General features: G+C 41.7%; 1 protein-coding gene across 5 annotated transcripts in view; it reads right to left on the bottom strand.

Annotated features, from left to right (window-relative positions):
• sh3pxd2aa (SH3 and PX domains 2Aa) overlaps positions 1–25,171 on the bottom strand; it is an 85,315-nt gene that overhangs the window by 55,858 nt on the left and 4,286 nt on the right. For all 5 annotated transcript variants that reach the window (XM_072703876.1, XM_072703878.1, XM_072703877.1 and 2 more), the window contains 4 exons: positions 20,446–20,526; positions 7,674–7,749; positions 4,226–4,302; positions 1,756–1,847 (listed from right to left, as the gene is read on the bottom strand). In XM_072703876.1, coding sequence (XP_072559977.1) covers positions 1,756–1,847; positions 4,226–4,302; positions 7,674–7,749; positions 20,446–20,526 — 326 coding nt within the window. The remainder of the gene's footprint in view (positions 1–1,755; positions 1,848–4,225; positions 4,303–7,673; positions 7,750–20,445; positions 20,527–25,171) is intronic.

The following is a 25,171-nucleotide window of genomic DNA, read 5'->3' as shown; positions in this document are numbered from 1 at the left end:
TCTGAGAAAGGTCACAGTTCACAAAAAGAAAACAAAAAAACTTGGTGACAAGAATAGCAACGACATTATACATCTCCCAGAGGAGTCACACAACTTTCTTTGGGTTAATTAAATATGATTCTGTTGTTGTAGAATCTTCTGGCCCTTTTTTTTGTGTGTTGTTATGCTAATTATGATCAGCTTCGATAGCCAAAGGCCTTACTTTTCAATCAGTTGCATTTTACATTAGCAATTCGTTACTGTACAGGAACAGATCCTCTGAGATTTCTGTCATTTACACAACAATGCTTTGCAAAGCAACGGATAACAACTACGGGGACAAGACGGCTGTGAGGTGATTCCACTTTTTCTTGCTTTTTATTGCATTGTCTGAACCCTTGCTCTTATTCTTACAGTGAACCCAGCTGAACCACAATCTCTGGAACAGCAGATACTAGACGATTCCTCGCAGCCCCAGAGGTAAGATACACCACTGCCACAGACCATGGAGAAAGGCCTGTGTACTTCAAAGCCTCTGACTGCCAACGCTGAGCCTCTAGTCTGAGCGTGACTGGATTTACCGGCAAACAGAGTCTGACTCCTCTACCGTGTGCGCTACAGTGACCTCTGCTGATCGACTCGATTTTCCGGGGATTACCAGGAGCATCCCTGTAAAACGATACACCTTCACATGTGGGACACATCTCCGGTGGCGACAGGCAGCTTTGAATATGTCTAGTAAAAGAGCAGAAGGACCAGCTTCTCATCTTCCCGTAAGAAAATTAAAATCCGGGGTGTACCAACAAAAAGACTCTCTGCCTATCTAGGTCAGTTTTTAACTGAAGTGCACACAAGTCCAATACTACTACTTTTACCATTTGTAAGACTAACTGTGAGTAACACTCCTAATTGTCATGTACCAGTGCCTGAAGAATTAGGGTGGGGTGTGAAGTTTGTTTGCTCATCCAAAATGAACCGTGCATAGTGGCAAAGCCACCCAGGGTGCAGATCTCAATATTTTTCCAGGTTTCTATGTTTTTCATTCCTTATATTGTTGGGTTTCTTCTTTACTTGCATTCAGTGTGAAAATTTCCATCCATCCATCCATTTTCTGAAACCGCTTATCCTATTCAGGAAACCCCACGACGACACGGGAAGATCATGCAAACTCCACACAGAGGTGTGAGGCGACAGTGCTTAATCACTGCACCACTGTGCTGCCCCTCAAGGTGAAAGTTTGAATCATATATATAGTATTTACACATAATGATGAAATTCTCATCCACTAGACTGTGAACAAGAAAAGACCAACACAACCAGTCATACTATATATATTACATAGAGAATAAGATAAGACAGCAGTGTTCATTGTGGAGCTAAAGTGTTCACTTGAGGACACATTCGTGAAAATCCCGCATTTAGAGCCAAAGTTAATAATATCTGTGAGGGCTTCTGCTGATTGAATCAGAGTGAAACCCTTGCTTCCTTAGTTCAAAGTCCCCGTTGTAAACAAACCTCTCAGCCTTTCTGGGACACTTTGTGGGACCTCAGCAGAAAAATAGACAATTTACAGCCCCGGATTAAGTATCACTTGGTGCAAGATACTCAAAATTTCACCACAATGTTCAGCCTCAACAAGTGTCACTCCTACTTCACCTGTGGTAATATCACTGTCAGGCGACTCAGATGTACGGATGATATACATTTCAGCTTCATTATCTCTGATGAGTCAGAGTAACCAAGATCTGAAATGTGCAAACCAACGGCGACACTCACTCTTTGGGGGGGTTGAGGTCCTCCTCCTTGGTCTCAAAGAATCGCAGCACATCCTCGCTCTGGGAGATCTGCGGAGGCAATCGCACAAGGGCCTAAGAAAGAAGGGGGTGGGGGGGGAGGGGTGACAGTGGGGGAAATAAGGTCAACTTGTCCCACAGTGAAAAACTGTATGAAGTCATTACCGACCCTCACTGCAAAACAAAAATATATCTGTTTGCTGGATAGCACAGAGGAAGGGTCACGAGGTTCATTATCTTGGCGATGCATTCTATATAAAAAAAACAAACAAAAGTATGCTTGAGCCAAAGAAACCCTGTAGTGAATTTTCTCTCGAGACCTCATTAATTATCCATTGTACATAATACCGTTCAGCCAAAGAGCAACGCTTACATCACCATCATCATATTCCCACCACATTTCCCGAGGAAGGCCTTACGGAAAATACGACTTTGATTTAGTAAATCACAAGCAACCGAGAATCGAGAAAAAAATAGCTAATACGGTAGTCACATTTTATATAGAAAACAGCTCAAAAGATCCTCATGTTTTACAAATAAATCAAGTGAATGTTCTGAATTGATCAAAGAAATTGTGTCATTAACTGAATAATTACATTCTTAGTGATGGTTGCTTTTCCAGACTTATCTTGAAGTCTGTTCAGTTTATCGTGTTTATATATTCAACACACATCCCTAGCTACCACAACCCCCCCCCCCCCCCCCCCCTTCTATAGCATGCCACCGTCTTGCAGAGTTACTTCAGCATCTGGCTCATTGCGCTTTTCCAGGGTTTGTTTACATCCGCCAGCTGGGGCGACATGCGAAGCCTTGGCGCCGCATCCAAAGGAAGAGGGGGGACGCGCTTTGAGGGGGTGGGGGGGAGGAAACCGGACCAGGGAGTCGGAATTAACCAGAGGAAAACAGATGGTGGCCGCTAAGATTCGCAGTTTGCCTCGTCAAAGGAAGACTCGCACTCCTTGCATCACTTGTGTGGCCTTGTGTTGTTACAGAAGTCACGATTCTCTTTGACTATATCAGGAATATAAATGATTTCTCTATATTCAGACGTTAAAGAACGTATCCGTTTATCCGACGTGTTTATCCAAAGCGACAGGTTACTACCTATTTAAATGTATGCTCTCTGGGACTTGAACCCACAACCTTGTTAACACAATACTCTACTCGTCGAACTATGTGGACACACCTATACACTACGCACGTCTCAGTCAATTCAGGTCAGCTATAAATAAATACAGTCCGGCGGTTATGCTTTACTCCCTGCATTGAGTATGTTTACAGCCATATCCAAGTACTGCAATGTATTGTTCTGAATGCCTGTGCTGCAGTTGTTTTCTGATCCCATTTTACTTCTCCAAAGGAAGTTACAGAAGCCGCCGGAGTCCGTGTTTCCTGACGATACCGGCGAGCGGAGATATCGCCGAAGGCCACGCACCTCTGCCACGGGACGTGTCTACCGACATTAAGCAAGAACTCTGGAGCGACAACTCTTTCACAAGCCACTTGCCTGTGGCTAAAGCTGACACGGAAAAGCAGCCGACGGTTAAAAGACTGAACGACAAGGGTGTCGCCACATGCATATTGACATCACAGGTTCAATACCGTGCCTCTCTCTCTCTCCCAGAATACTGCCAACAGAAGGAGCCATGCGAGTGACGTGTTTCCTCTGCAGCTGTGCCAGACTAGGCCCCGTTTCCAGATGAATCTACTCATCATGGCTCTTTTTGCTGATTTCTTGCTACATCAGTCAGGAAACAGCGAAACGGTACATGAACAAATGGACGAATTAATTGGGTTTTGCTTGCCAGGCCTTGTTCTAAGAAGCTGCACATGTCTGGATTGCAGACTCCCCGGATTACACGCCTGGACCATGGCTGCTCCTTAATCATTATGATTAACGGTTATAACGGTTCAGGTGCAGGGAATGAAAGTCAGAAATGACTGCATGTTTAAACTGGATTCTCAACATAGGCGACACTGTGCTCCCAGGGAGCCAGGTGAAAGCCCAATCCAGATAAATAAATAAAAAAAAAAAGTTAATATATTTAAAATAAACTATTATTACACATTCATATAACTAACATAAGTCATATTTTGAAATATAACTTTACAATACAATTTAATTTTTTGAACTATTGAATATGTTTTATAGCATTTTCATCTGACCAGTAGGGGGTGCAATTGAACCCCCAGGAAAATCGCATTCGATTCTCAAGCAAGTAAAAGTTCCTCTGACGTCTAGGTAGGAACAGGACTTTGAATCCCAGTGTAGAGTGCGCTGTCAGTCACAGTGCGACTTGACCCACTGGCTGCTGGGTAATTTATTGCATTTATCTAGCCATATGAGCAAAGCAGACAGTGATTGACAGAATGAGGTAATCCCATTCACTGAGGATTTATCCTATCGCTACCTGCGCCCCGTTCTGGTGTGAAGAGCAGAGCAGACTCCTTACCCTGCAGTAGTCATCGATGAAACGCAACCTTCTAATGGCCACGTCTCGCACATGACTCCGACGGAACAGGATTTTACCTGCAAGAGTCAGACAAAAAGACAACACAAATACAATTTTTAAAAAATGTATATATTTTTGTATTTTTTTTGCAATCAGCAAAGACGGTAAAAAAAATTTATCAATGTAGAATAAAAATGTTGCATTTTAAGATGATAAAAAAAATTATAATAAATGTCAGGGATCACTGACACATCTACCATATATGATTTAATTAAGCCCAAACAGCTTTTGTCCTTTGTTACCAAATGACTATAAAATGTGTGATGCACATAGTCACCACTAGGTGTCAGAAAACATGTGAACTGGATTTCAGCTGCCAGTATGGTAGGCTGAAAAGTACATTGAAAAGCACAAGTCAAGCATTTACAGTACAATAGCACCATTTAACAAAATCTCCATAAGAGATCAAAGATATTTTGCAAATATGCAGATATGAGATATTTTATATAGACTTTTAAAACCCTACTCAGATCTTTTATTCAACAATCAGAATCAGAATCTTTACTGGCACACTGCCAACATTGGTGGAAATTTGTGTTGGCACAGCATGCTACAGCTGGAGATGCCATAACAATAGACAAATAATTAGGTCTTAAGCAAACAGAGAATAACAACAAGACGCAAGATACAGAGAGCTGTAAAGGCAAGGTATGTGGAAAATGCAATGGTTTGTCAAATAGCATAAAGCAAAAATAAGCATATTTGACAACGCACAAAGTGTATGACTTTATCCAGTGCTGCCTATGAAAAAACATCTGTGCAAATTTTCTTCAACCTCAAAATCACTAGAACGACCTGACATGATGAATTAGTCAGGCCAAGCCCTGCATGGATACACTGTGACATCTTCCGGAATGTTTGCAGGAAGGTCGCGTGACGACCAGGCACATTGCCTTGCATCATCTCTGTGCTCCGAATGTAAACATCACAGTGTACACAGCAGATAGTGTCGGGCCCACCAAGGTGACCACAGTTTGATAATAAAAAAAAAAATATATATATATATAAAAAACATCCTTGAGACCAAGGATCACGATTAGACTCTGTGGAATCTGCATCTGTAAATACAGCTCCAGATTCAGTTACTGAAAAACAAAACAAAACAAAAAAAAAAAACAGTAGCAATAATGTGAATGCGATCATGCTTGTACAAACGTTAGAGGAATAAATCACATCTTTGTCAGAAAGTTGCTAAGCCATGGTACACAGATACAAAGAATGCATGTCATTGTATGTTTCACATTTGTTTGTCTTGGGAAAATAGGTGTGAAAAATATTAATCACACAGTGTTGGCATTCAACTAAAAGACTTGCTCCGTGTTTAAAGGGAAACTCAATTTCATCACGTTACCAAACAGATCCCTCAGGAGACTTAAAAACAGCTAATAAGTTACACATTTTAAGATGGTATTTTAACACGTTCTGACTGCAGTTCTCGGCTTTATTTTATTTTTCCTCGCCCCAGGAAAATATCAAGAGTACAGGGGGAAAGGACAGCCGCTGTGCAGCTCTGGAGGAGATTAAACCGGACTTCAAAAAAAACAACACGACTGCAACACAGCAGATTTTCAGGCCTATTGATGGAAGCTGGATGAAATGTATCAGCCTCGGTCAGAAGTGAATTAAATTACAATAGATTGTGACATTTAATTCTCTTCTCTCACGAGACATGGCTCCATCTTCGCTGATGGATGCTGCATTAAATTGACAAGGCTAATAGCACAGCTACTCTGTAGCAGTCATACAAGACTGCCTATACTCAGTTTTGGGGAATAACCTGTAAGGGCATTATGTAATGAAATTACAAAATAAATGTAATTGCAATCCATTACAGTTACTGAGAAAAAAAAATTTAATTAAATTACAGTCAATCATAATATTGGTGATTACAAAGGGGTTACATCTGAATATATTCTTTTCAGTAAATAGCTGATATGTAGAAAATAATTATTTTGTTACTTTGCATCTTTGCACTGTGCAGAAATGTCTTCTTTTGGTAAAGCTGTTGGGATTTTCAGCTTACATTACTTTGATGAAGTAATCAAAATAGTTACATCACTTATTCCATTGTTATTGGGGTAACCAGTAATCTGTGACCTATTACATTTCAAAAGTAACCTGCCCAATACTGCTTGTATTTGCTGACCTTGTGCTTGTGTTGATTACCATACTTAATACATTTATTATTTTTACCAACCTGCTTGTCCACTGGTAGAAATGCATCTGGCAAATAAATAACCCTAAACACGATTGGTCGGGAGGCACAGTGCCTCAGTGGGTAGTGCTGTTACTGCATGCCATTGGGGTTAGAATCCCACCAATGGGTCGATTGGCTTTCGTCTGGGGACTCTGGTTTCCAGCCACAGTCCAAGTTAGACAGTTAGGCAAACTGCCGTTTCTAAATCGCCAGTATGTGCCCTGCTATGGAATGGCATCCTGCCCCAAGTGTACCCCAGCCTTGCGCCCAATGCTGTCTGGGAGAGGTTCCAAGCCCGCTGTGAGCCAAGGCAGGATAAGCAGCTGGAAGATGTGTAATCATTTTTCAGACTTTTTTTTAACCCACTGAGGGAATGTATGTCTCTGTACTTCACTGACACACTGAAAGATGCGAAGGCCATAGAGCACAACATAATCTCGGTCGAACCTATTAATATGGCAACCCTTTCCGTACAGCCTAAGGTCACAGATAGAGGTACGCAGAGCTCAGGGAGTACTCGATATGCAGCAGACGTTTGCTCTCACACGGAAGCGGCGCATGAGGCCCTTGAAGATACTGAGAATCTTCCTCCTGTCAAAATATACAACGCTGAGCAGAGCAGGATTCTCTATCGCGCAGGCAGCAGCGTCCGCAGCCCTGGGGGGGGGGGGGGGGGCAAAGCTGGGGGAGGCAGGAGTCACTATAAGCCATCCGCAGTCCGCTAAATGAACCTATTAATAAAGTGCTTTCTCTGGTTCCTGCGGCGAACCACAATGGACATGCTGACCTGCCTAAACTGCAACTTCAGCAGGAAGCGGGACACCAAAGAGCACACAGAAAACCCAGAATGGAAGACACTGCCATCAACACTTCTTAGTCATTTCCGCTAATACGTAAGGCCTCCACCTTACTTACTCTAGCGGTCTACTTGGATACTAACTAATGTAGCTTAAGTATGTTACTAAACAGTATTAAAGAGTATAGTTACTGGGCAAGCAGGCAGCAGGGAATAAACAGATACTTGCATACTAGCCACAGTTTAAGCTTTTAGCATTTAGAGCTATTTAGACCCATTATTTGGATAATGTTGTGTATGTGATAGTACGTTATCCTGCAATACCAGAGAATTTCCGGCCGGCAGAGAATTTGCTTCTTCATCCCCGGCCCGTTATGCTCTGACAAGCTGCTTACCGGGTAGAAATGGGATGATGCGCTTTTTTGGGTCTTTCTGCCCAGCTTCGACGGGAAACTTGTCCAGAATCTGCATCTGCAACAGACACAAACAGAGATCAAGGCCATGTGAAACAGATCACAGTCTCTGCTGAATCCAAACACAGAGTCTTAGAGATTGAAGACCAAAAAGTTTTTTTTTCCTTCTTCAGTGAATAACTATAAATCCAGGAATAATTCTAAGAAATAACGTGGATAACCTTTAGGTGATCTTTACTACTACAACTACTACTACACGGGTTGTGTTTTGATACACAGAAGTTACTGAAATTGTCTTCTTTAGAAATGATTACAAGTGTCAAAAACCAGCTCCTCTTAAAAGAAGCATCACATCAAAGTATTTGAGGTTATTTTGATTCTACTCCCATAAAATGATAACTTGTAAGTTAATATCGATGTGTGTAATTAACAGCATAGAGGCTTTTTACTCTCCGTCGACATGCAACGGCACAGCGAGGCCGCCTGATGTGTGAGCAAAGGAAAGCAAACGCGGCCTGACCCTAGAACCTAAAATGTTTCTTCGCTCCAGATGTGTTGTGCAAACGCAGAATCGCTGAGGGCAGCAGCCGCGGCCCACACATCTGGCCGGGCGCGCCAGACTTCAGCAAAGGAACCAGGTGAACAAATAGCACCAGGCTGCTGGGAGCAAGAGAGTGAGGCCCGTTTTGTCTGGGTCAGCGTGCGAGTGCGTCGGCTCCACGCTCGACCTCTTCCCATTGGCTTTCTTGTGGGCACCTCTAGTTTTGCTGGGTTCCCCACATTCTGCTGTCGTTCTGCTGTCGTTGCTAAAACTAAAAGCTGCCGTCCATGCGTGGTTTTGGCTTTCAGGGAGACCGTACGGCTTTAATTGGAACGGCTTCCCCTAAAGGCCGCACTAGCTTGTGCTTAGCGTGGGTAAGGAGGAAATGCTCTGCAAAGACTGCACTTATGGTCAACATGCTAACAAAACACTTTTATTCCACTGGCTACTAAGAGCGGCCAAATCTTTCACCCGGTGCTGCACTTAGGATCCTTCAGATGCTGAACTACACAAGGGGGAACTTTACGTTCAAAAACACATTTCTCTTGTGTCTCCATCTTCTTTCATCATTAATGTCGATTGTAAGAGAAAACGCAATCTGTGCGACCAGCACTGTCTTTCAAACTTGAAGATGTCTGCCATTCTAAAATAAAAATAAACGTTAAATAATGATGGAAATTAGATTTTAAAAGCTAATGCTTCTCTTGTCTATCTGAATAAATATATTCCTTTTTGTTATGCTAACGTTATTAGAAAGCCAGGGGTTTAATCTGAGAAAAAGTCATCCAGTAAATGAAAGTAATTCTTTTCTGTACTTCCTCTTCAGGATATGGATAAAGAAAAGATAAATGCGCATCTTGTAAACTGAAACTGCAATTTATAAAGTTCCATATTGCGTTTCTTGTCAGTGTAGAGCGATTGGTTCCTGCCTTTGGTGAGAGCGACTGTCCGAAACCACGTGAGTTTTGGTCTTTAAGGGACGGTAATGGCTTCGCTCGGGCCGGCTGTCTTCCCTCAGCACCGCAGACAGACTCCTGGCAGATGGCGTGCTCATTTCGGACCACGCTTTGCTCTCCCGGGGGGGGGGGGGGGGGGACCCTGGAGCGGCTCTCCCAGGAACAGGTGGAGCATCGCAGGAGGGGGGGAGCCCAGCACGGCAAGAGAACAGGTGGCTGTCGCACTTCCCAGGAGGATACACGCAAAGCTTCGCTCCCCCCCCCCCCCCCATCGAAAATGAGACCGGCCCTCACCTCCCACAGACTCAGCGGCTAATGCTATGCAGGAGAACGACCTTCTACCGAGGGTTCGGGAACAGCAATCCCCCAGTGATCTACAAAACTGACTGTAGGTTTTCCACCAATTAATATAATGACCTATAACTGTTCCTGGTGGCCTGAATCACCTTAGCTTTGTATCTGCCTAAAGCAAAACAACGTGTGGCTTTGAGGGCAAACACACTTAAGACTTTACACCATGACTAACACCTCAAAGTCAATCGGCAAGGAGAGTGACGAGAAAAAGTCGAGACATACCCCATAAATTAGGGGTTCCCAACCCCTGTCCCAGTCCAAGACCAGTACTCAGAAAGCTGGGAACCCCTATTTATAAATAACCCACAATAAACCTACAGTATCATGTAACTGGGCACTTCACTTATTTACATTTCGCCAACTTCTCTAGGACTGAAGTCAGATAAATAGAAAAACTCAAATTATGTTGCAGAATTCTGGAGAATATTATTGTATTATTTCCCAACAAGTAGAGGGAGAACAGAGTAACATTTGACTTTTGTAAAAATCATTATTTTTTCCATTATATCTCTTTGACTAGTACTTACAGAAGTACACTGACATGGTTACGTTGTTATTTAGGAAAGGTATACCCATGGATGGCTTAAGAATTGTTTATTGCTTAATAAAAAAAAAGAGTTAAAGAGATATAACTTTATAATTTAATTGATACTTTATTGATCCCTGTGGGGAAATTCCTAACGCCTCCGCACAACTTGCTCTCTGTAGGTGAGAGCAACTTGGCTCTTTCAATGACCAATTAATGAATCTATGTGAATTCATTTACCCATTGAAAAAATGTAATATTTTTAATGAATTTAATATTTTAAATATACATCCATGTCTGACAAGAAACCTCTTTTAAAATGCCCTGCTTCCTGGAGAAAAGTCAAACCCTTTAGAGGCTGTCATGTACAATATACCTCACTTCCTGTTAAATGTCATGTGACCATTCCAGTCACACTGCAGCTATTGTGGTAGGAGCCCCAGGGGAGAGAGGTACAGCGAACGCAGGAAGCGTTAATACATCACTACCGAGCCCCCCCCCCATCTCACATTCGGTGACGGCCCAATGCATCACAGTTACACGGCCCCAGTGTCCCGGTTACACCCCGGGGGCAGGAAGTACCCGGCCTCCGTCGGAAACCGTCAGTCATCACACCCGACTTGTCTGCACCAAACAGCCCATGAGCCTGACTCAGCGTGTGCTGCATTGGCGTTTCGTTAAACTAATAACAGGCGTGTATTCACACCTCATACTGTAAAAAGAGGGGAGATTAACATTATGCCCAAGAAATCATGTGCAAAGAGTGGATGCTATCTGAGACATACTTCCCGCATCAACAAAAGTTGGGATCAGACACACAATTCGAAGAAAAATGTCTTATAAAACAGCTTCTGTAGAAAGATGAAGATTAACCCCAGAAGCACTTCAATTTCCCAATAGCTATTACATAACGTAATGCAGAGTAGAAAGCTCGCAAAATAGGAAATCTTAGTATCAATATTTATAGTAGTATTGTTTACCAGTGAAAATGATTTTGCCTAAGAGATTCCCTTGATACCGGGTTGGTAGTAAGATCTTCATGTACACATATGCTGTTCAGGGCAAGTTGTTTGCGTGTTTTGACAGCATCATACTGCTTACCCAGAAAGAACAAACAATTAATGACGGGAAACCGATTGTGGTTTGAAAAGCTACACTTTTCCGTAAATGAGGAGCACATTTCCAAAACAGAGGATTTCTGTGGAGTTTTGGAAATTTAACAAGAGCTGGATTACGTGAAGACTGAGCAAGTTTTGGTTCCCAAAACTATAATATTCAATCAGGAAGCCCATTGGTGGTCTCATCTAAAACACAACAAAAAAAATGGACTTGAATGGAGTTTTGGAAATTCGCTCATCAAATGCTCTCCTCAACAACCAATGTGATTCTGATATCTATACACAAATTTACGCAAATCATCAGGATTTTCTGTATGGGCTTAAAAATCTGAAATATATTCCTAGTTATGTTCTGTCTGTCAGTGTGCTGAGCTTGTTATTCTTACATTAGCATATTTACATAAAAGAGAAGATCCTCCAAACCGCTTCCATTTTGTAATCCTCAGTGTCCCTTAGGTTCTTCATACAAAAAGATCAAATTATGCAGATGATTCTTACTGATATCAGCTAGAACTAACAGTATGTCATGACCCAAACGCCAGAGAATGTTTGTTATTACTATATAATGAGAATGATTATCATGTTTGCTAATGTATATTAAAGCTGTTATGAATGTTCTATGAATGCGTAATGAATGCATTATGAAGGCACAGTTAATATAAAGCTTTACCAAGTATAATTGGTATTTGAATTTCCTATAATAAGGCACCATCAATGACATACAAAACCAACAGTCAACCTACTGAGAGGTAAATTGAGTCAAACGTTACTCTCCAATGTGTACAAATGACAAAATTCGGATGTAATGCTACAGTCGCACGAAGTGTCTCATGAATTTCCTGGCCCAGGTCCAGGTTGCTAAGCAGCAACTCAGCAACAGGTGTGGCATCGCGCCCGTGTCTATTTGTCAACCACCGCGGTCCAGGGCAGATCTCAGCACCTCCAACCCTACAGGGAGAGACTGCACCTTCAAAGTAGCAGCCAGAGAACGGGGCTTGCGGCTCCTGAAAGACAAGCGAATTCCTCCTTAATCCTCAGGCCACCATGGTGAGTTACCAAGCAGACTCTCCCAAGCGGGCCAGATGCCCCCCCCCCCCTCCCCCCTCACCCCCCACGCTGATCCCAGTGCACGGATTACCAGGGTTGGTGGTCTTTACTTTCATATCAATGAAAACCAAAATGAGTAACTTGGAAAACATGGCCTGAACTGTGAAGTTGCAAAGATTGTGAAAAATCCTGAGTCTGCAGGCACAAAGCAATTTCATTTTACAACTGTCTGAAATATCTATATTTCTTCCAAAAATGAGACAGAATACATACATATTTAGGCTACTGTACATCAGTGCAGCACAATTTTATATTATTGACACTGTATTACATATAGTGCTCGACAGACAAAAAAAAAAAAATGTAATAACCATAAGACTTTCTTAAATCAGCATGACAATTTCCCAGGACCCAGCCCTGCGATGTTTCGTGGGAAAGCAAATGCTCATTTGTGTCACTGCAACAACCAGTGAAGTCATCCCTGAGGCACTGGAACAAAACAGGTGGTTCTATTTTACATCGGAGGCAATGTATCTATCTTAGAGCAGAAGCGTCAGGTCTGGAGAGAGGAGCAAAGGGGCTAATAGATATATAATAAATGCAGGTTGCATCTGAGTCAAGAAAAACATCATTGAAAGCCACTGTAAACTGAATGCTGTTTATTGTACAACATTAGAGTCTTACCAGAGCACTCAGGCACACAGGAGGTGCAGTTGGGTGGGACAATAAGAAGATATACTGTACCAAAGCAATACATGAAAAACCGGCAAATCGGCAAGCAGGGAGACGTCCTTGGGTAAAATGTCTGTAAGCCATTTGTAAGGGAAATCGTGATATCTGTGAAGACGACACTGTGACCTGAACAAGCATTTCAAAAGAGGTTGGATGGTTGGATGGATGGATGGAAGAAAACTGCTATTATATCAGAAAAATACCACGCTTGCACAAATGACTGCCATTAACAGTCTTGTGTAACAGTGCCAGCTGGGATCCTGGCATTACATATTCAACGAGGCATGAAGCTGATTAGAGATTACATGCAGATTCAGAACTATCACAGTTTACAGAAGCATGTTCATGTGCAAATAGTGGACGTTGGTTAGCCTGTAACCAACCTCTGAATAAATCACGATGGGGGTTTATTTCACGTACGAGGAGACGCGCAATGTCTCTGTGACACCTGTGAATGTCTATTCAGCAACTGTCTGTCGTTATATATAATTCACCTTGATCTTTACCCTGTGAATTTAGCCTGTACAGTCTGATATTTTGGAGCCCATTTTTATCTTGTATCCATCCATAACTGCTTATCCAGGGACACAGAGGGCCTGGAGTCAATCCCAGTAAACATAAGGCACTAGGCAGGGGATGCACTGGCCAGGATGCTGGTCCATCACAGGGCACACGCACACTAAAACTGGGCAATTTAGAGACCCAGTTCCCCTAACCACATGTCTTTGGACTGTGAGAAGAAACCAGTCACAAGCAGAGGTAAGATTCGAACCCTCAACCTTGGAGGTGGGAGGTTACGCTGCCACCTACTGGGTCATCATTAAGTATTTTGCTGCAGCTTTAAAAATGAGGAGCGTACACCTAGAGTTGAAGTCCTTTGCTCCAAATTCTGCACTAAAAACATTAGAAAAAAGGAGCCGGCCAAGAAGGAAACCTTTTTAGGACCCATACATCTCTGGATAACACAGAAGATTACACAAACGCAAACACAGTATGGAAAGGCTTATTTATCCAGTGTCAGTCACTGGAAATATATTAACACATCAAAGTCCAGAGCGTTGCGGCAGTGAGAATCAGAGGGAGGAGGGGAAGTGGTGGGTAGACAGACACACACACAGACACACACACACACAGACACACACACTCACGTGCGCGCACGCACCCACAAACTCCCTGCAGGCTGCAGTGCACTCAATGACTTCACTAGAATTCACAGACCAAACTTTTCAGTTCCCTCAACTTCTTACTTATTAATAAGACAAAAGTGTTTCCTGTTCTGAAGGTTTTCTGTAGGACACCAGCTTAATGCCATGGAAAAACAGTGAATTCTGATACGCATTTTTTTTTCCTAAATATAGCGCGTTTCTTAATCTAGCTAGCCAAGGTTGTGGGAGCAGCGAGACATTTCTCTGTTTTTGGGCGGGCTTTTCGGTGAAGCGTGCGATTGTGCAGAGAGACAAGGCCAGGGCTGTGTCCGAAACGTGGGTGACCTTCCCCAGACCCTCCACTGGCACAAATGCCGTGACAGTCACAGAGCAGCTCTTTATCCCCAGCGCAAACAACCGAATGCTCTTCAAAAAAAAAAAAAAAAAAAAAAAAAAGGTTCAGAACAGCACTTTCAACGCACCATGTCAAAAAGAGAAGCTAAGCTGAGAGTCTAAAATAAATAATATGTGCAATGATGCATGCAAGTAATGTTAGTTACTATAAATATATTTTAATCTTGTACCATACTGGGAATGCACACTACTGCGTGTATATCCCATTACAGATAGCTGGGAAAGTGAAATTTGCTCTTACTTTTCCACATTTCAGCTAAGACAGTGAAATGTTTTTTTTTCTCCAAAAAACAACAACTAAACCTTGAAGACAGTAGGGCCAGACTAATTAAATATACTATAGAGAAACAGGATGTGTATGGCTGTTAGTGTCACCAAAAACCAGGAAATGTGTAAGTCTGACTCACCCCTTTCCTGCTTAAGATGCTTAACCACATCAGTGTAAATATAACAGTTAAGTTCCACACAAGGACGGAGAAGGAATCACACATTCCAGAAAGACTTCTCAAACATAGTATCATGTAATTACAAGGTCTGCCACCTCAGCAACAGCCCTCTGCAGCCATACCCACCCAGAAAGGCATCCCTTCCGGCACCTTGTTGAAGGACATGATGCTAAAAGCTTGAGCAGCCAGTCAATGACATGGTACAATGGAACCAAAACAAAATATATGTAAAAACACAAATCAGAGCATGTAACTATCATGAAGATAGACAATTCTACTCAACAGCAGATATCACCAAAAATCATTACATTCCCTTACATTACGAACAAGATCCATTCCCTAAGTCTGTCTTTAAGTCGAATTTGTAGTTAAGTCAGAAAAAATAATAATACAGTACATAACAATAATAATTACACGTTAATAAAAGTAACTACATATGGTACTGTCCTGTACCTCAAGCTGACAAACTGCTGAAGCCATGCAATGTTTTCACGAGCGTCACAAAGTAGTACCTGTATTTAACACAAATGTTTAATATAATACACTTTATGGCAGTCCATTGGTAAGTACAAGTTGTCTGTAAGTCAGAGGTTCTTAACCCAGGGGCTGCCTGTACATCATGCTTGGGTAATCAAAGTCGGTTGAAATAAGATGCGATGAAAGAAGACACAAATAAAAAATGACTCAGTTCTGAGGGATCGTCTCATTTCAGTCATCCAGCAATTTGACACTCCAGCAGTTTCCCTCGTCCAAAGGCTTCACCCCTCATTTGCTTCAGCTGCTGCTTTCCCAGGAGAGCGGGGAGGGGGGGGGGGACCTTGACAGTGGGTTGCCAGGTTCAAAATAGTACAGAACCTGGGTATCCAGCGGCCTCAAACGAAAGTTCAGTAAGATGGACAGATGATCGCATTATTCCAAACTCTCCATATGACAGACAAAGGATCATTTCAAAGGTTACCCAAAAAGCTGATGGAGACTTACTGGAGAAGAAGCAAATGCTGTGTACTTTCTGTACTAAAGCATTAAACAAATCCAGGTAACCAGAATCAAGTGCTCATTAAAAAATGTACATCTCTGTTGAGGGTCTGAATTCAGTGGCCATTTCATTATGTATATATCTCACTAGTCGTGCATATGAACTGCTTTTGCCTCCAGAGCTGTTGCAAGGGTAGATGAGTTATATGTTCAAAGAAGCTCCCCTATACACCACTGAAGCTTTTGACTATGTCTGCATGCAGTATGTATTCAGTTGCAGACACATGATTGCCTGTTTTGGGGGAGCAGGTTGTCTGCAATAACAGAATCACCTTCTGGATCCTCATCTGTCTGGCCCCTAAGCGGGACACTCCACAGTGCCCCCCGATTAGTCGACACCTTGCAATCTGAATCTCAGTCCTCTGTTCTCAACCTAGACCCATCTGCAGCCTTTGACAAAACGAACCACCAGATCCACTCCATCATCTAAGGCCCAACAGGTTACTGATTCAAATCAGGAAACAACTGGTGTGCCTCAAGGCTCAGTTCTTAGACTCCTCCTCCTCGCTCAATACACTGTCAGTCAGTCACATGGCTTCTCCTACCACTACTGCACCTGACCTTCCTTCCAAAGGATACTACAGTCTCGGATTTCGGTTTTCCTGGCAGACGTCGTAGCCTAGATTGCTACATCCAGCTGAACCACTCAAAGACAGAGCTTCTTGTATTCCCTTCCAGCATTAACTTTCATCTTGACATCACTTGTCAGCTTGAATCATTAACATTGTCTCCGTCAGGGGTTTGCTAGGAACATAGGTGTAATGTGAGTCGATCAGCTACCCATCTCGGATTACATCGCATCTATCTGTGGATCTTTTAGATTTACTTTGTATAACATCAAGGAGATCAAACCATTTTTTATCAGTGTGTGTAGTTCAACTGCTTCTCCGGGTACTTGTCATCCCACAGCTAGACTACTGTAACTCTTTATTGACTGGATTACTAGCATGTGCTGCAAATCCACTACAGATGATTCAGAAGCAGGTCTGGTATTCAATGCAACAGCATTTCTGGTATTCAATGCAGCAGAATGCACAGTATTCAATCAGCTGAAATGCTCTCACGTTACACCATCCAAATCTCCTTTCCTTGGTTCTAGTTCAAGTCCTCGTTGCTTGCATTAAGAGCTGTTAATGGAATGGCACCTACCTATATTTTGTTGCTCATTAGGACTTACATCCCATCTCACTCTCTACAGTCAGCAAGCGACCATCACCATGTGATCCCTCCACCACGAGAAAAATGCTAAACGTTTCTCCTGTGTGGTTCCTCAGCAGTGGAATGAGATACCTACCTGTATCTGTTCAGAAGAACACCTCATGATCTTCAAGAAAATTCTCAAGAGCCACCTCTTCCAGAACACCTCAACAAACTCATCCTACCACAGACCTGTTCTCTCTCTTCTTCAACTATTCCATTGTCATCATCTCGGTTGGCTACACTACATACTCTTTTCTTGTATTTTGTACAGTCCTGACTCCTGACTGTGTTTTGTTTTTGGCTAGCTTTTCCCATGTGAGTTTCTAACGATGTTTTGTATGGCTCTTGCTGCAACTTCCGCTCGTTACTGGTCACTCACTGGAAACTCAACCGAGCAGCACTTGTACTCAAGGTGACATCTCGACAGCAATCTGCTTGTGATGTACCCTCTGCCTGGATTATACAGTACTTTGGACAAAAGCAGCAGCTAAATTAAAAAATGGCTTGGTCAACTTCTGTGTTACCATAAAAACAAAAAAAATTCCCCGGATAAAAGCAAAAAATAATGTGCCTTAAGAGCAACAAGGTGGTGCAGTGGTTAGTGCTGCTGCTGCCTCACAGGAAGAAGGTCCTGGGTTCGGTCCTGGGTCCTTTCTGTGTGGAGTTTGCACACTGTTTGCGTGGGTTTCTGCTCCAGTTTCCTCCCACAGTCCAAAAGGTTGATTGGCGACTTTAAATTGGCCCTGTAATAGTGTGTGTGTGTTTGTGTGCGCCCTGCGGTGTGTTGGTGACTGTCCAGGGTTGGTTCCTGCCTGCCCCCATTGTTCCCAGGATGGGCTCCGGTCCCCCCGCCCCCCCCCCAACCCCGCGACCCTGACTGGGATTAAGTGGTTACGGTGATGGATTCGCCTTCATTATAATGTCCCAAATTCACATCACAAACTGGTGATACCAAGGCAGCATCTCAGCACAGACATACAAGAGTAGTAAAACATGAACCTCAGTACACAGGGCTTACATTACAGGTAATTCCAAAAAAACGCAAAACACATTTATTGTTGACGGAGTCTGAAAGCCTAAAGCCTCAAACTGAGGTCAGATATCCTGCATTTAAAACCCCATGTTTCGTTGCTCTTCTCGTAAAAAATGAGGTGGAGGTACTGTCAAATTCACCTTGTTCACGTGGGGGGACATTACTCATCGTCTTTGCAAGACAACCATAGGTAGCCAAAAACGTGCCTGACAGAAAAAAAACATTCACAGACGGGCTCCAAAGTGCCAGCAACCACAACATTATTTCTCAAGCTCTTGGAAATGATCCTGGGCAAGTCATCAGCATTTATCAGCCTCTACAGCCATGAGCCTACTCTAACACCTCTTGGGCCTTAAGGACCATTTTCACAGAATGTTTGTAAGATGCAGGCTTGATGGACCTACTAACAGGGATCATAATGCATATGAGCATGTCTCTTAATCACCAACAACCTCATTTTCATGTATTTAAATGTCAAAAAGAAGACTTTCTTCCACACTGCGATCTAGCAGCATTTATATTTATTATTATTATTGTTATTATTATTATTCATTATTTTTACACACTGTACATCTTTGCCTCCAAGCATGTGCATGATTCCCTCATGAATTTGCCAAAATGCAATGAATCTAGCTTGTTATTTCAGAAAATATTTGTAAAGAAGATGGTTAACTAACAGCCGAAACTTAAAGCAGTCATATAAATGCATTATAGATACCTTCATAATGCATTATAATGGTCGGTATAAGAATTATTGCCTTATGGAGGTATTTATAGGTATCCTAAATATATAGCTATCTTAAGTTTTATTCAATTTTGTAGAAATAGATGATGGAAGCACATTGTGGAAGACGACAAATATGAACGGTGCCTGGAAACATTACTTGATTAATTGTACAGTGCCTGACTATCTTAATTGGTTGAAAATTAAAAATCATGTGCATAGGCATAATCAAAATATTTGCATCATTCATAGCATATTTTATCATTGTCTTCATAAAAAAATAGGCATAAGGGACAATGAGGACAATGAGTTTATGCAGATTGTCTTCAAGGGAATCCACAGCAAAGTGGAAACAGCTGAACGTGTTCCTTCATCTCCAGAATAACAATAAAACGCCTTCAGATAACTTATATTTCATTACAAATGAGTCATGATTGAGCAGCTGCACAGCATCTCTGTGGAATATTTAACCGTGCCAGGTCAATACTCGCTCACAGCAAGGGCATAGCCTTTTAAGCCCGGGTGAGGAGAATTAACTACCAATGACATATTTTCCCATGAAATTTTCTCCGCCTCAGGCTAAACTATCATTTATTATGCTGATAATAAAAGGCCAATGGATATGGATATTGCCCATAAATAATCAAAAGTGTGACATATAGGCCATGTAGTAAATGTGCTAATATTATTAAAACACAGTAATCTTCGAGCAATGCAGGGAACGAAGGATTGTCTCACAGAGCAGAGTACTAGTATGATTGCTAGAAGCAGACTAAGGAATCCTATGTGTTGGCTTCTCAATTTTTCCCCTGCTTCATTATTTTTTGGAAGTTAAGAAGTGACATATTCAGCAGAGGCCTCTTTGGTTATCAATGGGACCTTTCAGCCTCCATTTCCTCCGTGTCACTTCCTGTGGGGCACACTGCAGCCATTGATATTCAGCTCTTCCTTGGTAGTTGCCCAAACACACTGAGATGAGCGGGAAGACCTAAACACACAGCTAGCCCATTCCCAACCCATCGCGTGATGGCACACCAAACATGTGGAGGGGGCAACCTGAAATGCAGGGCAAGATTTTCATCTAAAATACAACAGCTCCCATGAATAGCTCCCATGAAGCAGTCTGAAGGAGAAGAATGCAATGAAAGGCCACTTTAAAAAGACCAGTAAATGTTCACTCTGAAACGCATTGCTGTGTTCTGACCCCAATAAAGGACTATATACTAAATTTAAGTGTCACTGAAATCAGGAACTTCCTTTGAACTGAAAATCACATGTCAAAGGTTAATCCAAATTCATATGCACTTACATCAGTCAAGCTTTTAAATGATTATTTTGCTATTTATAATGTTTAATTCACATAAGATGGTCATTATCTCTCTTAATTTTAGTAAATAAACCTTCTTAAATCTAAGTTCATTTACAGAGTTAGGAGAATATACAAAATCCAAGAGTAAATAATTAAAATAACAAGTGAAATTACCTGGAGGTCGAAGAATTTACTGTATCTTCGGTAAATGATGTGAGAGGTGGAGTCTGAATATGTTACGTTAATTAGGTACACCTGGCAAAAGGGAACAGAGACAGATATCACAGTGAGACACAAATTATACATGAGTAGCCTACTTCCACACACAGAGTAATTCAGAAATAACAACAGGTTTATAGGGGATTTGGCAGCAGAGATTTGGATAAGCTGTGAATGACGTCTGGCAGTTGACCTTGCTGGAAACAGCCACGGAGCTGACCTACCGGGATGGGAAATTCCCCTATAAGAAGGACAAGGACTGACTTGGATATCTGTGCTTATAACCCAACAGTGCAGAAATAGCAGTGGTCTACACCCCAGACAAGGAATTCCTAACATAGCACGCAGCCTACAAGAAATTCCATCTACTCCTTATTCTCTGTGATCATTTTTGGGCACTTTGGTCCTGCCATTAAACTACTGCCTTCAGTCAAGACGGCCGACACACACATTTGAACAGGCGACTCTCACGCTGCTCACAAACTAAAGATTTCAAAACTGCTGCACCACAAATGAACTGTATGACAATCTGCGAATAAAAACACACAATTTTTTTATTGCGAATTTTTGATAACTGAAGGTATCATATACTGAGGAAAATAAGGTTTAATTATATAGAGGCTTTTTAATAAAAAAAAAATGTGAGCAGCTGCTAGCAAGTGAAAAGTGAAACAGCTGATTAAATTGTTATTATTCTGAAGACTGGTTATAGCACTGAAACGAAAGTCAAAGTAAACTTTATTGTCATTCGGACCACACAGTTTGAGAGTGCATGGTAGAGCGAAATTGTGTTTCTCCTGGCTCAATGTGCAAAACAAACAAAAATACTACAGGCTACACACAATACAATACAGAACTACACGGAGACTACTATTCAACACAGAGGTAAATCTCGTGCAGAGTAAATAGTGCTCAAAGTTAAAATTTGCACTGAAACCACGCTGTACTAATCAAGAACTACAAAAAGAAAAACAAATCACACAGAAAGGCAATTTAAAAGCTCACTAAACAAATCTATTCCATTCTTCCTGATGGATAAATAAGTTTCCTTTGACTTTTGGGACTACCCCTGTGATCAATCATGCATTACAAATACTGCACGTAGCGCCAGAAGGTCTCCAGTGAATTGAACTCGACTTCAGTACGAAATCTGTGACGTGCCACAGACAAAGCTTAGAAACAAGGACCTGTCTGGACAAAGCTTATTGTTAGAGTTCTGTTTCTGCTGGAAGAGGCCCAGTTTTTCCTGGCCGTGCTCCAAAGGGGCATTTCTCACCCTTGTGTTATTATCCAGCTACTGTAGTCCTCAATGAAAGTCACTCTTAGGACGTCCTCGAAAATCAGGGTGCAAAATCAAAGGCTATAAAGCACACGATGGTGGGCATAAGCTAAATATGCCAGTGTGGGGGTCTTCAGGAGATTCTTACAGCTTGGTTTATTGCTGATTATAGCTATAGATGAAGGGGGGGGGGGGGTGCTGGGTAACAGCTAAAAGCAGTCATATATAATGCATTATACTGTAGATACCTTCATAATGCAAATATAATGCATTTATAAAGTATTATAAACATGGCTATAACTATTTATAAAAAGGCATAACACATTATAGCTATGTTCATTATGCATTATGAATGATTTATGAAGCCCTCATCTATAACGCAATATAGATACTTTGACAATGCAATAATTCTTATACTGACGAATCTATGTATTTATATGACTGCTTTAAGTGTTACCAAATGCAGATTCAAGGATTCAGAAAAAGAAAAGAAAAGAAAAGAAAAGAAAAGCTCCCATCCAGAGACAGTAGTAGCAGCCCTTCCTTAAAGGTTTTGGGTTAGGGTGCAAAAAAATAAATGCCACAGACAAGCTTAGACGGGGGCGCTGAAGGCATGCCCAGCTGCGTGCGTGCGTGCGTGCGACACGAGGACAGCAGCCTCAGCCAAGTGGTACTTATGTCACACGTGCCTCTGCATGCCCAAGGGGGGTGGGGTGGGGGGTGGGGGCTGGCACGGTCTATGGCTAGCGTGTTATAAAAAGGCCTTTGACCTGAATGGAACGTCGAAACATCAACCCCACCCCAACAACTCAGTATCTTAATTCTACCGTGCAGCAAAACCTCAGCATGGAAAATGAGGGCTCTCAGAAAAGCCCCGAGCCCTGCGCCAGATGGATATGCACTCATAGCAACCGTGATCGAAAACAGAACCAGCTCCCAAAATATCACCCCAGCACTCCTCAAGCCGAAGCCTCTAAATAGTCCCGTTGACTTTCGGCTTCTGGTGCATCAACCTTCCAGAGTGACGGCAGATTGACATTTGGAGTATTTCTCCCCACTTCATCGCGGGGGAGAAGATCGGCGGATTCCTTTCTCCGACCAGCAGGAGGCGCATTATCACACTGCAGCTCACATGATATATGACTTAAGGGGAAACTGGAACTTGTTCCATGTGACTGCATGCGATTCTGTGAGTAATGCTGAGTATGTGGGTGTGGACAGTTCCCGTTTCAGAGTACCGGCCAGTGAGGTGTCTCTGCCAGATGTATTGGAGGGCAAGTATCCCACTAGTACCACCTCCACTGTACTGTACTATACACTTTCTTACTATTTAGTTATACGTTTGTTTATCTATTTATTTATTTGTCTGTTTTGCTTGGAGTTATTTTGGCAATTCTGCTGGACATAAAACACCCCCCACCCCAGGGGAGATCGATACGCATCTGTATTATCTTACCTTATATCCAGACAATGTGGATACATAGTTTCATTCTGTGGTTGCAGGATTAAATAGCAGTGGTGTATATGTGCACTTTAGGGCTCACAACATTAGCTTAAAACCACTCGACATGCAAAGATATCATGGACAGAATTGCTCTTTATGATTTTCCCTAATGGCTCAAATTTAACACTTTCCCCGCAAGGTCAAATATATATATTGGGAAATTTGGAAAATCATTATATATATTTAATATATTATTATGTAATGGGCAAGCAGAGAAAGACGGCTTGCTGTTTCACACTAATGATAACACCACACTGAAATGAATCAACCTCAGTACAAATACACGCATAAATAAGTGTGATGTTCCAGGGCATATAAAAAAAACATGTAATATCTTAGAACATAGCAGCGAGACTGCAAGTAAACTCAGTCCAGTTTGGCTTTGAAATTTCTTTAAAAGACTCCCTAATGAATTAGGTCAAACTTCGATTAATGAGTATCAGACAGTGAAGCCTCCCCAAGTATGTTCCTTCCACTTTAGATCTCCCAGGACAGTAATTAAATAAGCAGTATTTATTTTTTTCTACATTATAACCTATAAGTATCTCATTTCTCCTCAATCTGGCATTCTTCAAATCCACACACGTTTAAGCATCCTTTAAGACATTTCACTGAAATGTTAGTCTCACTTGGCCAAAAACTGAAATCACTCTTGATCTATGATTACGTTTTATACACAATACTGCAACATGGCTGAATTGTTTCCCAGGATATAATCTCCTACAGACTGCACAACCAAATGGTCTAAATTAGGCAATTAGGAAATAAAAGCAGTCCTGAATAACACAGAGGTTGCAAACATAAACATTTTATGTTAAATTGTTGGCAAAGTCATTCAGTATAGGTATAGTGGCTTGTTTCCTAAAACCAAGTCAAGTCTGGATATTTAAAATACAGTATGAAATCAAACACACTTAGACAGCTGTTTTATATTATTTCCCAAACCATATCCAATTTGAAATTTAATCTTGGCATTGTTTTTATTTCTTTAGTAATACATATATATTAATCATCACAATAAAAAATTATGTCAGCTGTATACACAAGAAATATTTTCTTATATAACTACTTCGTTATTATTGTTAGGGATTGTAATATTAATACAGCAAATTGGGAAGACATCCCTAAATCTAGCTCTCAATGTCCCACTAAGCCCACCCACTAAAGCCAAGAATATAGAATAATTCATGACTTCGTCTGTGTAATTATGTGGAGTACCCCAGGTAGGAAAACCTAGACCTAGTGTAGGTCTGATCAGACAAAAAAAAGAATGAATAAACAAAACAGACAAATAAATAAGCAGATGAACAAACAAACAAACAAATAAATGTGACTGTATCTATTGTGTTACTACACATGGTAGATTAGTTTACAGTGTATCTCATATGTGTTTATGTATGTATTTGGGCGGGGGGCAGGGCGGGGTACGGTTATGAAAACAATGTGTAACCCAGGCCAAGGACAGAAGAAACATCGTAGCTAAACACACCCAATTTAACAGTCTTCCACGAGGTGTCTATCCAATGACAAACAGCAGGTCCAAATAGCTATCCAATAAAAACCCAGGTCTAACTAGTACTTACTTTGGATTTTCCTCAACTGAATATCACTGGATATTCAATTAACAGAATCTACAGCCATAAAAGAATAAACTATTAAAGGCTGCAGAGTGCAAATGTGAAACACATTTCCTTTTGGACTGATGGCTCTCAGCTAATTTCTGCTAACTCACATGGTATAATCGGATGTGCCAGGCCGTTGCATGGCAATAATAATCTACAGACAACTAACGCTGCATCTCCCGGACGAAGCTGCAAGTTTCATTCTGAAGCTAATCACTAAGCCAACCAGCAAATGTATGATTAGCAAAATAAATCAAAAGAGTGCCATGTCATATC

The sequence above is a fragment of the Paramormyrops kingsleyae genome, chromosome 20 (assembly GCF_048594095.1).
Source record: "Paramormyrops kingsleyae isolate MSU_618 chromosome 20, PKINGS_0.4, whole genome shotgun sequence".
In the NCBI taxonomy this organism is placed as follows: Eukaryota; Metazoa; Chordata; class Actinopteri; order Osteoglossiformes; family Mormyridae; genus Paramormyrops; species Paramormyrops kingsleyae.
Note: the sequence above shows the minus strand (reverse complement) of the source record. Positions and strands in the feature narration are given on the sequence as shown.